Source organism: Panulirus ornatus, chromosome 67 (genome assembly GCF_036320965.1).
Source record: "Panulirus ornatus isolate Po-2019 chromosome 67, ASM3632096v1, whole genome shotgun sequence".
Lineage (NCBI taxonomy): Eukaryota > Metazoa > Arthropoda > Malacostraca > Decapoda > Palinuridae > Panulirus > Panulirus ornatus.
This window is the reverse complement of record NC_092290.1, coordinates 10,846,683-10,864,228: the sequence shown is the minus strand read 5'-3', so window position 1 is coordinate 10,864,228 and position 17,546 is coordinate 10,846,683. Positions and strand designations below refer to the sequence as shown.

Sequence of the window (17,546 nt, the reverse complement as noted above, 5' to 3'; positions counted from 1 at the left end):
CAGTAATGGATTGTAACACTGCTTTTGAAGGAAGTGTAGGTAAATGAAATGGAGAAATGAATAAGTCAATATAATGGGTATGGCCTTGCTCTAGCGTGAATATAATTTGCAGTCATATTGGAGGGGTCCGGGAAGGAATGAGTCCACTTGGTACGCATTCACTAAAATAACCATTTACGGTCATTACTCACATATTTTCACATTTACTTACTGGTATAATTACACTTTTAGAATTACTTATGGGGAATGATAGTGTTTGTCAAAAGCACCTGTAATGACCAGTATTTAGCAAAATATGAGCAGTGTTGCAAAACATGACTGTAAAAACTGTCAGGATTATGATGACTCCAGGCACCTGCTGGGCGAATCTGCATATGAAGACTCCCTGTAGTTAATGCAGACCTTGTCGAGGTGGGAAAGCAATTTGATATTAAAGGAAATAGATATACTTACTCAGCATCTGTAAATGCTGTACACTTTTTACCAGCAAATGTAAGGGATTTTATTTGCTTGGCTAGTTCTATTATTGCTTGGGCAATTCTTCTGTCCATCAGTCACATTCATATGTCAGCTTGCAGTTTGGTTAAGGTTTTCATCTGGACAAACATGAAATTTGGCAGGAATGAACTCATAAGATACCCTCATGTCAAATTTTCATGATTCTCAGACAAAAAGGGTTTTAGAATATGATAAATTGTTAGATTGGCTAGTTGAGCACAGAACCCATTATGGTTACTTCAATATCACAGCAATGGTTCTTGTGCAACACTTTACCACTGTCAGTTAGTGTTTAGTATATACCATCATGTCTGCCATACATTTTTATGTTTCATTTGCACACTTTGTTCAGAATGATATTCATTCACTGAATAGGAGTGAATTTTGCTGTTATGAAAATTGTACTTTCATGTATGTACAATTTGATAAACTGATATAGATCCCCTCCAGATTTTAAATAAAAGGTTCAGATAACTTTTTTCTTTCTTTGAGGACGTTTTCTTCTATAAAGGCATTTGGTTCCACCAAATCCTTACTCACAATTTTCTCTGAGTAACATTAAATGTACATCAGTCACGGGACCTTTTGTGCACTCTCTATCCTCTCTTGCACTGCCACCCACTGAATGGGTATGAGTGCACAATTAATTCACTACTTTTTGCAGCAGAAATAAAAAAAATCCATCGATCAAAAATAATTTCCTAGAATCACAGCAAGGAAAGAATTGCATGGAAATTCTATTCTTATTTTACACAATAATACGATTCAGGTAATATAGTTTAGACTTTCATTAACAAATGAAAGATATACGTGTTAATTGAAGTGTTACTCAGTTCTTTGGTATGCTAGTTAATGTTATTCTTTGGAAACGAATTCCATGAACGAATGTATGTTTATATAAGCATCAGGCTATGTTACAGCCCATCATGTTGTACATGAACATTTGTACCATTATGGTCAGAGAAGCAGTAAGGATGCTTCTTAAGTCAGTAAAGATATAGGGATGACCACTGCTTTCTCTCAAGTTGCCACGTTCAGCAATTCAAAGTGGATTTGGGGTTAGGGTGAGCCTTTCCAAGTGGAAGTGAAAAGAGTATGATAGTAACATTGGACCTTAAGGGGTCAGAAATAAAGTGTATAATGGAAGACTTCATTGATAGATGAAAAAAAAAGCGTCGACTTGGTTGTTTGACAATTGAATATATTTCACATAGTTTGGGAGAGGTATAAGAAAGGGCTTTTAGTTTATTAGAATCATCACATGGAGAGCTTAACCCAATCTTCTTAGAGTACATTGAATTACTCTAAACAGAGGATTTTAGCACATGGATGTGAAAGGGGCTGAGCTTCATGGCAGAAAGTTAAAGAGTTGGAAAAACTGGGTAGGATGGAGTTTGGGGGGTATACAAAACATAAAACCAAAGATAGAGAGGGTAAAGAAATTTTGAGTTGGCTTCAAAGTAGAGAAACAGAAGATCCAGTGAGCCAGCAGTATATGTGAAGCATCTGGGGTAAACCGTGGAAAGGTCTGTGGGGAATAAATGTTTACAAGCACCAACTTTATGGTGGAGATTAGATGGTGAAGAGGGGAAAGGAGCCTTTTCAATAGCTGGGCTTCAAAAAGATGATTGCAAGATGTGAACATTAGAAACCCATCCATTATTTTTTTTTTGTATAAACTGAACGTATGCCATGAAAATACCCATACATATAAATGAAGGGCTGAGGTCATTACAGACATATTACACATATAGTTTAAATATATATATTTATATATATATATATATATATATATATATATATATATATATATATATATATATATATATTTTTTTTTTTTTTTTTTTTTTTTTTTTTTTTTTCCAAAAGAAGAAACAGAGAAGGGGGCCAGGTGAGGATATTCCCTCAAAGGCCCAGTCCTCTGTTCTTAACGCTACCTCGCTAACGTGGGAAATGGCGAATAGTATGAAAAAGAAGATATATATATATATATATATATATATACATATATGTTTTTTTTTTTTTTTTTTTTCAGTTTTCCAAAAGAAGGAACAGAGAAGGTGGCCAGGTGAGGATACTCCCTCAGAGGCCCACTCCTCTGTTCTTAACGCTACCTCGCTAATGCGGGAAATGGCAAATAGTATAAAAAGAAAAAAAAATATATATATATTTAGATAGATAATATAAGATGACTGAATCTCTAGACTTTGGTGATCTGGACGTAGGGCTGAAGAACACGGGTGAGGTAGGAGCGGTTCAGAAGGTGGAGAGGTTGAGCTAGTCCAAGGACCATGATGCCCACTGTCACCGCCATGGCCTGCAACAAGTCCACCCCAAGTGGACGCCACAGGTGAGATTTATCATTTTTACTAATGGTTCCTTTTTAACTAGTTACATCCTGGATATACTGTAAGCTGATGATGAACAGGGAAATGGGAGGTTGCCAAATATATAAGAAAGATATCATGGTTATGTGAAGTTGAAAGTAGTTTGAAGTCTTCCTAGAAATTGTGATAAAGAGGTAACACTATTCGAAATAGTTAAAAGGAAGAAGTCAGGCAACAGGAGTGTACAGAGTGGAAACGACAAAAGTGGTTTGAACTTTAACGGCATACATTTAGTGGATTGTTCCAGCAGGCGATAGGGTATGTAGTGAGTTGTTCCAGCAGGTAATAGGATATACAGTGGGTTGTTCCTGCAGGTGGTAAGGCATGTAGTGGATTGTTCCTGTAGGTGGTCAGGCATGTAGTGGATTGTTCCTGCAGGTGGCCAGGCATGTAGTGGGTTGTTCCTGCAAGTGATGGAGTGCATAGTGGGTTGTTCCTGCAGGTAGTCAGGCATGTAGTGGGTTGTTCCTGCAGGTGGTCAGGCATGTAGTGGATTGTTCCTACAGGTGGTCAGGCATGTAGTGGATTGTTCTCACAGGTGGTCAGGCATATAGTGGGTTGTTCCTGCAGGTGGTGGGGTATGTAGTGGTTTGTTCTTGCCGGTGGTAGGGAAGGATCCATGATAGCTAGAGGCGTTGATGCTAAAAGAATATTGTAGTAGTGGAGTGTGTACATACTAGCAGTGATGAGTGCTAACTCCAGCACTGGAGACCACAGAACGCTTCCTAACACGTACATCAGCCACATCTGATCCTATAGTGATAGAATCTTCACGCCACTGCGGTGGGTAGGTATGTTACCCCACTGAGACTACGTGTGACTGTGGAAGTCAAACAGACACAATAATTTCGGTGAGGTTAATAAGATGTCTATTTGTCCTGCGATGAGATCACTTTTTATCAATGATGAGATCATTTAGCTGGTCTGTGTTTTGCACTGGATTTCCAGACCAGGACACTCAACTGATCATCCAGTGCACATTCCCACTGGTGACAGGAAGTGATATACTGCCTCTGGGAGATTTCTTGTCACCCCCCTCGACCTCCAGTTAGGGACTTTTCCCTTTCAGAAATAGAGCAAATCACCATCATTGCTGCTTGGATGAGAAGTCCCCCTTCATATAACACAGAAGGATGTTGGAGACCACAGACATTCTGCTTTGAAAGTTATCCTCTCCACTGTCGCATCCAGACGGTAGGAATTCAGAGAAAGAGTATCCAAGGAAAGGTCTTCGTCCTCTCAGAAGCACTGTCAGTCTTGCAGACTCGGGGAGGAGCAGTCAGCCCATATGCTGTAAGTAACGTTTCCATGTACCACATCACAAGACTATCAGATCCGTGTCATGTGTGTTTTCATGAAGTCAACCCACAGGGCTCTTGATGTCTAGATTGTGTTCTTAGAGTCAAGAATGACGTGGCTTCGTAGACTTCATCTCAATCAAGTGTAAGAGCCATCTATGGGATATTTACAGTCTTAAAGATAATTATGTTATCAGTAAAGAGTGCCACTTTGCATCACAGCTCACCAAGACTTAGCTACCTACAGTCGTCCATCTAACCCTCTACTTAGCACAACAGGCACTAGAAAATGCTGGGGACAAGAACAACTCGAACATCTGGGAAATCTTCAGATATCCACCACAGCACCGAAAGGAAAGGTAGTGTAGAAATTGAATCACTATTCTGCACAAACCTCATTGTTATGTGGACCTTTACACATCGTCAGAGGTTCTTGAAGGATACATTAGTCAAACGTAGGTTACCATGAAACCCAGTCTGGTTCACAGCAATACCTATTGACCTATTGACACTAGAGGTTTGCATCAACTGTATACAGAACAACTACCATACGACCTCAGGTATGCGCCAGCAAGACCAACTAGGACGTGGCTCCCCTTTAATTGCAACGTGGATGACCGGGCTACCCTGTAACCATTCTGACACCCGAATTGTACGAAACTTGTGGATGATGGGAGTGTCATCATCTTTCAAAAATTCTGAAGCACCACAGACTTCAGGCACTCCTGCCTAGCTTGTCACCTCAACTATGATTTCAATCGCAACCATGTTAGCTTCACCGGCTGGTGAGCCAACAGCTGACATCCATGGTATCTTTTTTGGGAGTTCTGCCTCCCAGCATCACTCAGGAGAGAAGCAGCAAAAGTCATGAACAACTCGGGTGGTGTTGTGGCGTGTCGCAAGTTTTTTTTGATCCCACTGCTGTTAATGACATCCCTGACGGACTGGACTCTGAAGATAAAAATGTTTGCAGATGATGCACATGGCCTTGGCATCATTTCGAAACAATGCGCTCCATACATATAAACGTTTAACAAGTGATGATCAGTGGATGTTTAGACAAGTCAAGAACTACAACATCTCTATAGGTAACAGTCCAAGCAAGCACTCACAAGCGAGACAAGGGCCACATTGAAATAACTTTTCAGGTCCCTAGCATTACCCTTGGACATTGTCCCTGTCCTCTTTCGCTTCGGTATCGTACACTTAAATGTTTTCTATGCAGTTCCACTCCACCAATCAACGTGGTTGTATCAATCTTTTGAAAACTGAGTATCAAAATGTCACTCCAGACAAAACCGGTCCCTGTCGTGTCTTATGTTTACGCATTTCGTTGCTTCCAAGTCTCTAGCGCAAAGTTACCCCCATATTTGGGATGGACTCTCATTAACAAGAGCCACATGTCAGACTCATTTGAGACTTGCTGCATATACCTGAAGACATGGCACTTCTCGTAGCTCAAGAGTGGTGAACACACTGAGCTCGGAAAGGCTCTGGAGTCCAGAAGGAACCATTTGCTTAGATATCATCAAGAGAAATATGATTAGTTTCTTGTCTCATTTCCCCAGACAGGTTTTTATTTCATACAAAGTCCAGGGAAACAATACACTTCTGTCTGATGGCGGGCAGATAAATGATTAAGATCTTAGATTTATAGAGGAAGAGATTTCAAAAGATCTGGAAGTCAAGTTTCCACAACTTCAAAGTCTCAAAGCACTGTGATAAGGCTGCCAATAAAGCTAATACCAAAGTCCAATTAGATCCCAGTTCGAATATGCAGTGCATTGGGCCTCCCGCTTAAGCAAAAATATTTTCAAACTGGAAGCAGTGCAGCAAAGAGCAACTAAACTGATTCCTTCCTTGCTTAATAAATTGTATAGGAACAGATTGCGAGAATTAAACTTGTTCTCTCTAAGCAAGATGCGTGTCCAAGGCAAATCAATAGAACGTTTTAAAATTCTTAAACGGGTCACCAACGTCGATATTGTAAATTTCCTTACAGTAGCGCCAAGACTACCAACGAGAGAAAATTTACTAAAACTTAAAGGTCACTGAATCAATTTGGACTGTACGAAAAGTTCATGTAACTCATTTCTGGCAAAACGTCTGGAACAGAGGGACAAATACAAGTGAATGAATAATGAGAATAACGAGAAAGAAAGTTACATAAAAAAATGTAGCATAGGATGTGTATTAGGAAGACGTGGACTACTATAGAATGCTTTTAAGTGCAAAGTGGAAGACGAGTCATGATGATATGGTGATGGTCACACAGCAGGATCATCTGCCAGATCTGTTGGTGATGCACGGGGCAAGGCGCAAGGACTGAGATACAAAATTACCTCCAAATATACTGAATTCCCGAAGTAATAATGGGGGATGAAAATATATAAATTGTGATCAAAGGCTGAAGGTGATCCAAGAAAGTGATAAGATCCGTCCTTTCATAGAAGGTAGCTGACGGGGCTGTAAGGTTATTATACTCCAGTAGGGACTATAGAGGTGTAGAGAGGACAGGAACCAGGGCTCCACTCACCACAGTGTACTGTGTCTGCCCCCAGGCGAAGAGAGGATACTGCAACATGGTCATCACGGATATGATCGTTCCCTGGATTCCGATCAAGCGGTTGAAGTGGTTTGCCGGAAACCTGGAAAGATATTGGCTGCATAGATACACTTGACTACCTTCACTTCGGACACACAGCCTGCTTGACGTAGAGGCACACAACTAAAGCTTGTGGAAGAAAGCTCTCTATGTGGGGTGGGTTGAGGGATGTGGCGAGTGAGAATGTTCATTGTCCTGTGCGCCCGGTGTTCCTGATGTAATTTATACAAACAGTAAAAACTCAGTGAAGCAAACGCGTGCCGCTATACAATTAGAATATATATATATATATATATATATATATATATATATATATATATATATATATATATATATATATATATACTGTGGAAAGTCACGCTGACCGCATGTGTGTTTATGTCCATGCATATATTGGGGAAAAGATGTAGCATTTTTATACAAGGTTTCTAGACGGGGCAACACGAGCGCAAAACTCTCTCCCTCGTAACACACAAATAACACGTCACTTACACGGGGACCAAGACAGTCTCTATACTTGGTCTGTTACATGTTTGATGAGGCTCAGCCCTGGTAAATGTAAGGCAATGAGGATGGGTCACAGGGGAAGAGAGAGAGAACCTCGACATGGATAACTTCTCGCAGGATAATAGCAACAGGAATCTGCTGTGTACGAGTGACTCCCTGTGGGTCAATATCGTCCCTGACCCGCCACTAGCTTCCTATCTCAGGAGAATGAATAAAGAGACCAAGTGTCACCTGGCAAATATCACAACTGAAGTTCATAGTGGAAGCTCATCACATCTTACGTAAGGTCAAAACTAGATATAGCTTCCCAAGTTTGGACTCGCCCCACCTGAAGAAGCACACTTGCTAAGAGAGAAGGTCCGGAGGAGGGTAACAAAGGCAGTTTCAGAATTGAGGAAGATGAGTTAGAAAGGAAGGCTTAGTGGTCTGAAGTTGGCCCACCATGGGAGAGAGAAGAGTAAAGGGTGACTTGATCATAACCTTTGAGATTCCAAACCAAACTGATTACGTAGACAATGAGCAGTTCTTCGATAGATGTAGGGATGGAATAAAACTAGACGCCACAACATGATAACAAGCTAGGAAGACATAAAGAGGTACTTTATTGACATGAGAGTGGTGAGTGACTGGAATAAACTGCATGTTGTAAAAGCGGTGAGGAGTATACATACCTAAAGTTTAAAAAGATGTGTGATGGCAGAGACAGTCCAAAGAGAGAGAGAAAGCCTCACGAGTATAAATGCAACTCCCTCCCTCCCCCGTACAACAAATGATAGTAATCCCACAAGGCCATTCCTACTGTTCCTCCTCCCCTCGGGGCTAGTCGATATGTGAGTTCCTAATCTTAATTTCGGGTGTGCACACAAGGCTACGAGACAATGGCGACCCCAAGTGTAGAATTGTATCCTCATACCGGAGCGAGGCTACGAGACAATGGCAACCCAAGTGTAGAATTCTATCCTCATACCAGAGCGAGGCTACAAGACAATGGCGACCCAAGTGTAGAATTCTATCCTCATAACAGAACGAGGCTACAAGACAATGGCAACCTAAATGCAGAGGTCTATACGAGACAATGGCAACCTAAGTGCAGAGGTCTATTCTCACAAAATTCAAACAATGATCGCACGATTAAGTTCATGCAGTATTCGGGCATGACATTGACTGTAAACACATGTACCGGACCATTGGCTCGCTCAACGCATACCAAATACACCCACATACACAGGCACAGGGTCTCATTTGCCCGCGCTGTATCAACTAACATTGAAAAACAATATTGTGTGTTGGTGGTTTACACATATTCGAGTCAGCGGGACCCAGTCCTATATATATAGGTAGAGGATGTGTGGATCAGGTGTTTGCTTTGAAGAATGTATGTGAGAAATACTTAGAAAAGCAAATGGATTTGTATGTAGCATTTATGGATCTGGAGAAGGCATATGATAAAGTTGATAGAGATGCTCTGTGGAAGGTATTAAGAATATATGGTGTGGGAGGCAAGTTGTTAGAAGCAGTGAAAAGTTTTTATCGAGGATGTAAGGCATGTGTACGTGTAGGAAGAGAGGAAAGTGATTGGTTCTCAGTGAATGTAGGTTTGCGGCAGGGGTGTGTGATGTCTCCATGGTTGTTTAATTTGTTTATGGATGGGGTTGTTAGGGAGGTGAATGCAAGAGTTTTGAAAAGAGGGGTAAGTATGAAGTCTGTTCTGGATGAGAGAGCTTGGGAAGTGAGTCAGTTGTTGTTCGCTGATGATACAGCGCTGGTGGCTGATTCATGTGAGAAACTACAGAAGCTGGTGACTGAGTTTGGTAAAGTGTGTGAAAGAAGAAAGTTAAGAGTAAATATGAATAAGAGCAAGGTTACTAGGTACAGTAGGGTTGAGGGTCAAGTCAATTGGGAGGTAAGTTTGAATGGAGAAAAACTGGAGGAAGTAAAGTGTTTTAGATATCTGTGAGTGGATCTGGCAGCGGATGGAACCATGGAAGCGGAAGTGAATCATAGGTTGGGGGAGGGGGCGAAAATCCTGGGAGCCTTGAAGAATGTGTGGAAGTCGAGAACATTATCTCGGAAAGCAAAAATGGGTATGTTTGAAGGAATAGTGGCTCCAACAATGTTGTATGGTTGCGAGGCGTGGGCTATGGATAGAGTTGTGCGCAGGAGGGTGGATGTGCTGGAAATGAGTCATGAAATGACTCATGGATGATGATCTTGGGAGAGTGGGAGCGGGAGACGCACGTCAGAGAAAAGCCTTTGTTAGTTGAACTGGAGTTACCAGTGACCTGCCGCAGGTCTAAGTTTTAGGGCCTTTGCTCTTCTTGATCCTTGTGAATGACTCGCCATAAAGACTTGGATCAATTCATACCTGAATATCCTTGTGTGGATGATGCCATGGTTCATTAGAAAATTAAGGAATGACGAGACCTGCATATAAACTTACAAACAGATTTGGACAAACTCCAGAGTGGGTCTGGTACATGGCTGATGAAGTACGACCCAAGCCAATGGAAAAATTATGAAGATGGGACACACTGAAAAAAAAAAAAAAAGCCCCGATCTGAATATAATCCACTGAAAGATGAGCCACTTGAACATGTGTAAAAGGGACTTGAACGACAAAGGCTCCAGCCTATCGCCAAAACCCACGTCAGGTGAACTGATAAGAAGATAAGTGTCCTTTGGTTGATATGAGAAATGCACTTAAAGAGATGGAGATAATGTTCAGCACAACACTGACAACTTACTTTAGCCCTCGATCAGAATACGCAGAAGTTTCGTCACCTCGCTTAAAGAACTATTAAGAGATTCTATACAGAAGGTCCAGAGTAGGAAGTACCACAGGAAAAGGTGAGTGAGTGGGAGAGGCTAGACGCTACAGAGTTGCCCATTGCAGGAAAGAGGTGCCTAAGGGAACGTGATCAAAACTATCAAGTTGCTACACAAAGTAGAGGACGATGACAATGAACCCTCCTCTGAAAGAAAAAAGGAGAGAGAGAGAGAGAGAGAGAGAGAGAGAGAGAGAGAGATAGCGACGACGACTTGAAGTTACAGCAAAAAATAAAGGAAAGAACTCGAAAGAAGGAACGTAAATACATTCTTTTACAGTATGAGGGCAAGGCAAGGGATACAAGAGATAAAGTGAGTAATTGTGTGTGCAAACAGTATAAGGGAGTTTAAAAGCTTGCATGACATTTAAAGAAACTTCAAGAGATGGAGCCCCACTAGTACGACTCGCTTATTATGCTTTGCAAATACCTACAAATTGATGATTACACACACACACACACACACACAGCCATCCCGAAGTGCTTACCTACCCCTCGGGGTTGTAGGAGAAGCTCTCAGGCTGGAGCGTGTTTATGTACTTGTATGAAGTGTGCAGGCTTAAGCTTAAGACACGGTACACACAGAGTTAAGCTTAAGGACACGGCACACACAGAGTTATGAGACAATGCAACACGGCCGTCTATAAACACTCCTACTGTAACACACAAATACTGTAATCACCATACAAACACAGTTCTGCACCATACCTGGTTCTAACAAATGGATTGGCCACAGCCAGACACGAAGGCCTGGAGATTATGAGACAGCAGAGTCCCACGTAAACAGCAACAGACGACTGGAAGAAGAGGGAGGTAATCTGTGTAATGACGACTAGGCTCACCGTCACCATGGGTATGATCATGGCCTGCACCATCGCCATCTTCACCATCACGCCAGCCTTACCTGCCACCAGAAGATGTTTTTTACTTATCGTAATACCTCGATTCCCTATTCTATTAACGCAATGATACATCGTCCACACAAACCCTCGTACTTCCTCGTGATTTTACTGTATACTTCGGCCTATCACTTGGACAGGAGGCAGTAAAGGGGATCCAGGGTGTTCAAATAGGTTCAGGGACTAGGTTACAATGACAGGCTCGCGAAGAGTTACTTTGAGGTTCCAGTATCTTGCAAAGGGACTTGAACCAGCTCCAGAGCTGCTGTGAATACTAAACTGATGAAGTTCAGTCCATGCCAATGTTAAAGGGATGAAGATGGGACACAGTGAAAGGCCAAGGCACCTTCTCTCTCTCTCTCTCTCTCTCTCTCTCTCTCTCTCTCTCTCTCTCTCTCTCTCTCTCTCTCTCTCTCTCTCTCTCTCTCTCTCTCTCCCCCTCTACCGTTAGAACCCCATTATTGATAAACCATTTGTCAAGCTGCCGCCACAGGCAACCACGGACGTACCTCTGCTCTCCTGTTCTGTATCTGTTTGGTCTTTCGTCCATCCTCTGTGGTGCAAGAAGTGTAAGAGACGGGGACCAGCGAGTGTATAATTAAGGTTGCTTTGCGAACCAATACCCTTTAAGTCATGACCTTCTCCATTTTCAGTAGAATTTGCTAACCTTTGGCAACTGTTTCGTGTGTAACAGAGATGCGTGTACCACGCTTCTGTAATTGTGAAATGACCTCCCAAAACATCGTCATACAAGTACATAAAGCTGGGATAGAAAAGGTTAATAAAAAGAACTTCTCACATAGTCACATTACAAAAAAATACAATTATGAGTTCATCATTTGAGTTCAGAACGGTATTCTCGAATACCACGTCTAAATGTTTGTATGGAAATCTTACTGACAAGTTCAGTGAGCGAGTTGTGGCTAGGATGTTTAGATCTAACTTGAAGACGTGTGTACCATGTTTGGAACTCAGATTGAGTTCTTTGTAGTAAGAGTCTTAGATGTCCTTTATGTAAAACAAATGTCTTCGCGAAAACAGTTCTCACGAACGTTACTTACCTCGCTTGAGTATGGAGAATATGTTGTCCACCATCAGGCCGGGCAGAGGGGAGACTAGCGCACATAGGATGTTGGCGAAGCCGAACAGCCGCGAATAGTAATCAGCTGCCGAGTCAGTGGTTGAGGATCAGAGACTGATTAAACATCCATTGATCATGAAGAATGTTGTCTGATACAACAGATAACTTGTGATGCATGAACTGATGCCCTCTACGTAGCTTGCCCCTCAGTCTTTATGTTCAAGTGTCAGGATAAGACTACTATACCACCAAAACATATTCATTTGTATGTATATCTGCATGAAAATGTGATTATATGTCCATGGATATCCCATACGTGTACGTGTGAAAATATGAGGGTTTGAATATGACTGTATGCATCGTTATATAACTGTGGCCTACGCATTATCTTTCTTTTCTTTGGAAATAAAGAATAATGCAACTTTATTTTGAGAAAGGCACGACAGATATACCCTATAAAATGAATCACATTTTGCAACATCAGTTGTGTGAAGCGGGACTTAGGATTTTCCACCAAAATAACCTAAAGATAGTGATCAAGGTTTTCATCACATTCTCCCTCACCCCCTGGCAGAAATATTCAACTAAATATAAATGAGCAGCGTTGGAGATTTAGAAATATGTAACAGAATGCGCATACCAGAAGTGAACCAAGAAAAGAAACCGTCATGTTTTTTTTTTTTTCACCATAATGACAACCAAGCTAATCCTTGATACCTTCTTCTTTCGTCTTTGCGAACTTGTTGATCCAGGAGTTGAAGTAGGTGGTGTAGAGAGTCACGCCGAACATATTGATGAAAAGCCAGTAACAGCTGAGGATGGAAGACACCGAGAATAAACTTTGGATGATGGGACCCCCTGTGCCTTCCTCCTCTTCTCGTTGCCATCCTCCTTGCCCTCTGGAGATTGAGAACGTACAGTTGAGGAACCGTTCCTTTCATACTGGATATACTGGTGGAAGTAAACCTTTTTTGGAACCTCCCACACCACAATTAATAACATCAACATGACATATAGTTTTGCAGTAGCACAGACTTTGCAAAGTGAACCATATGCTCCTACTTTTAATGTACGCCATACAACTGCTTGTTAAGTATACCATGTTCCTCCTAGATCTACCCGGAATGAAAAGCTTATGCTCAATGAAAGATGACAGGTAACCCTAATTACGAGAAGGCGAACACCACCTCCAGTGCCTTCATCAACCGGAATATACACTGGGGGAAAAAAGAAAATGATAGTAATGTGAATGCCGCATCAGCATGGCAAGGATATCAGAGACGTACCTGAGCCGGTAATGTAAGGGATGTGGTGCCGGGGTAGAAAGAACGTCGCCACTACGATAAGGGAGGCAGCGGCACCGAAGGTCCAGCAGCAGTGCTCCCAACCGAAGCCGCTCTCGTACACGTACTGTAGAATCAACCCAATTTCATCTATATCTCGTCAACATTAAGGACTGACATCTTCGAATTCTATTTAAACTCTGAGGGATTAACTACGTGTATTGATATATCTAAAGAAAAAAAAGGAAGAAAGTTTATTTTCGCGACTGAACTTGCGATCGCTGCAAGATACGTGCTTCTGATTCTACTTATTGCAGCAACTACTGTCTCGCTCCCTGAACTCCCTCCGGAGAGACTGACTGATCTTACACTAATAGACACACACACACACACACACACACACACACACCTGTTGAGCCACGAACAAGCCAGCAGAAGGGGTGAAGATGCCGCTGATGACGGCCATGGCTGTGCCGCGGTGCTCAGGGAAGAGGTTCCCGAACTGTAAGACGGAAATCCTGATGGTGTTGCCACCCACCGCAAGCAAGATGACAGCACCCCACAGGTAGTCTGGCGAGGCTGTGGACGAACAACACATTCTGAGGTCCTCATATTATATATATATATATATATATATATATATATATATATATATATATATATATATATATATATATATATATATATATATATCATACGAACCTCCAACAGCCAGAATCGAACACATGACCCCTACGTGGCAGGTAGCACTCCCGCCTGCCACGCAGGAGCCCCGGGTTCGATCCTGGTCGTTGGAGGTTCGTATGATATATATATATATATATATATATATATATATATATATATATATATATATATATATATATATATATATATATATATATATAATTGTGAACGTGTAAATTGTATATTTCCAATAATTACTTAAACAATACTAGCATTGTTTGGAAAGTGTAAATGATCTTTTTCATTTAATGTGATATATTTCTGCCTTTCAGTTTCTCGTCATTTTTTTTTTTTTTCCTGTTGTCGGTTTCTTTGGGGGAAGATACAATTGTCCCCTTGAAGTCAATTATACAATTTAGTATAGTTTCCCATATAACTAGTTCATTTTCTCTAACGTGTAGAGACTTTGATATATGTATTACAGCATAGTATCCAGTATGATTTATAGGTAATACATTTATCAATCTCTTTATTTAGGTTATTTGGAAATGCATTTGGTATCTCAGAGCCTGCAGAGGAGTAGATACATTTCTTACTTTGATATACATTACACAAGTCTCAGTGATCGAGTCTCCTTTCCGTATCCGCTATCTTTGTTGACATCCTTATTCCGTGCCCTCTTCATCTCCAGCCTTCTATCGGCTCCTTGGTGTATCAGATGTTAATCTGCCGCAGGAGGTATACTCAACCTAGTCTTTCTGTAATATCGCTTGTAAGTATGACCTTACTTGGTATCTGCGGTACATGTTTTTGGGCTGAAATGTACTGTTCCCAGAATTATCTGTTGATTTCTCCAGTGTTGGTTTTGTCCTCACCAATGTGACAATACATTTTTTTGTAATAGATATTATGTAAATATGTTTTATGCTGGCAGCCAAATCGTGTGTTTGTAAATATTCGGTATTTAGGTAATTTTCTTGCAGTTTCTACCGAGCCTGAATTATTTCCTTAAAGTGTTTGTAAGTAATGCTTTAGGCTGTAAGTACGGTAACCTAATGTTTGTTAAGTAATGCTTTTGACTTCGTACGGTAACCTAATCGATTTAAATTTTTCTGCCGGGCACATGTGTGGAGACAGGGTATTGGCATAATAGTGCCTTTTCGTGGTCACTTAGGCTCGACTGCGTTGTTAGACCATTGAGCTTACGTGGCTGCTCCAGGGGCTGGGGTCGTAACAAGCCGCTGAGGCTTGGATCCATGATATGCGTCTGAATGCTGCTTCCCATAGTTTCTTTGTGGCGACCAGACGGATGAGGATTGGCCATTATCTGTAATCCTCCTTCGGTTGGGAAGTGAAGTTGCGGAATCCACTTTCACCTCTTTCGTCTTTCACGTTTTCTGTGACTTTCCTGCCGCTAGCAAGCACCTGAGGAGCTCTGAATAATTACTTGATTCTTCATTTTCTGTTTTCGTTTTCATCTGAGATGGTCGTTGTTCAGGCATATTTTTACCCATAACGCGTTTTTCATATATATATATATATATATATATATATATATATATATATATATATATATATATATATATATATATATATGTGTGTGTGTGTGTGTGATTACTAATCAAGGAGAAAAATGAAACAGGATAAATCACAGGTGCAGTTTCGTGCGATTATTACATCGTGAGATATTGTAATACTGACCTCTGGAAGCCAAGAGACACTGGAACACTGACCTCCGGGAGCAAGAGCCATTGAAACACTGACCCGGGAACAAGAGCCATTGAAACACTGACCTCCGGAAACAAGAGACATTGAAACACTGACCTCCGGGAACAAGAGACATTGAAACACTGACCTCTGGGAGCAAGAGACAATGGAGTGCTGATCTCTTAGAGACAAAAGGTACTGGAACACTGCCCTCTGCAGGCGAAGAGACACTGGATCACTAACCTTCGGTGGTGAGAGACAGCAGGAGGAATCCGCCGGTGAGCATGGACCCCGCTACCAGGCGGGTGAAGGCAAGACCCAGGTGATGGAGGGAGTAGCCGATGAGGACCCCTGGAACGGCGTACACGACGCACACCACAGAGTACAGCTGCACGTACTTCTCGTCCTGAGCCATGCACCCTCTCACATACTGTACGCCACCGTCAAGAGAGATACAGTACAGCATTATTCACGGTGTCTTTGACCGGGGCTGCGAAAGACATTGGCCCCAGACCACTCGTGCTGGGTCGTACGGCCGGGTGTTTATACTTGAATGGGGAGGGGGGGGGAACCTATACGGCAACGTGACTGGCAATCTCTCACGAGGCTCGAGAACGTAACGTGCCATTGTAAGGTCTGCGACACAGCGCCGAATGCGGTTCGGGTATTTACGGAAAGACAATGACGCTTCGGTAACACCTCACAGGTCGAGTGGAAAGGAAGGTGAGCGCTCGTGTGTCACTGGGGGTTCATTGCATTTACCAGGGAGGGGAGGAAAGAGTGTTCGTCGACAGGTGATATTCGTAGATGCGGTACGTCTCCTTGACCATGCCTTGCTCAGGGAGACAGACCAGCTGCTGATGAGGCAAACAACTGTGAGAAGGAGAGAGTGTTTTGCGTTTCTGTCGCTCCATCTCTTAACCTTGTATATAAATGTAGCATGTATTTATGCACGCGCGCACACACACACACACACACACACACACACACACACACACACACACACACACATGCCTAAGAATGCAAGCTCCTTATTCAGAAAAAACTGGCTCAAAAGGTCGCAGTATAGCATTACAACCATAAGTCTTCCTGTGTATTCGCTGGTACGTTGCGTCCAGCCTCTCCTGCATTAATTGCACTGGAGAGTGACTTGCTACAGTGACACAGCTGGGATGTCTTCGTTCAGAGAGCCTCTCATTGGTTGAGTGATGCAAACCACTCCTGGCGATGGTTAACACTAGCGTTCAACTACCGTGACCTACAAAACCCAACTCCTCGCCTTCATACCCTAAGAAAATGTGTGATAATTGCCACCTCTATAGTCCAGCTGTTGAGGGTGACTTAGGACTCAGACAGTGGTAATATTGGCCCCTTCCACGACCTTTCCCTCTTTGATAGACCCGTCTCTTTTATCTATTCCTTATTTTTTGGCCTCGTTCTCGTAATTCTCTTCTGTTAACAGCCTCTCCTGATATCTTACTTCTCTCTTGATGCCCAGTCATCTTCTAATGATGTTCTCATGAGTCCCTTTTTCATATCCAAGTATAGTCTCCACTCACGATTCCGGGTCATACGTGGTGTCTGTGCTTATCCTAACAACAACATAACTTATTGGAAAGCCAAGCCTCGAGGACCATGAGTCCCCCCCCCTAAACTTTGGTATGTCATCCAACTCGCTCGCTCTTTGCTTCGTCTACTGCTCTCGTAGCTCAACAAATCTGACGTCTTGGCACGGCTGTCTATAAACTTCTGCTGTGAGGACGTCACATCCACTCGCAAGCTGAGATCCT

General features: G+C 42.1%; 1 protein-coding gene across 1 annotated transcript in view; it reads right to left on the bottom strand.

The window, feature by feature from the left end:
• Positions 1–2,521: 2,521 nt before the first annotated feature.
• The window catches only part of LOC139747151 (equilibrative nucleobase transporter 1-like), a 20,645-nt gene continuing 5,620 nt past the window's right edge, over positions 2,522–17,546 (bottom strand). Inside the window, 9 exon segments of the mRNA XM_071659101.1 lie at positions 2,522–2,815; positions 6,720–6,831; positions 10,829–11,024; positions 12,081–12,185; positions 12,818–12,973; positions 12,976–12,999; positions 13,387–13,510; positions 13,793–13,962; positions 16,000–16,186. Of these exon segments, the coding sequence (XP_071515202.1) occupies positions 2,699–2,815; positions 6,720–6,831; positions 10,829–11,024; positions 12,081–12,185; positions 12,818–12,973; positions 12,976–12,999; positions 13,387–13,510; positions 13,793–13,962; positions 16,000–16,186 (1,191 nt within the window). The 3' untranslated portion in view covers positions 2,522–2,698.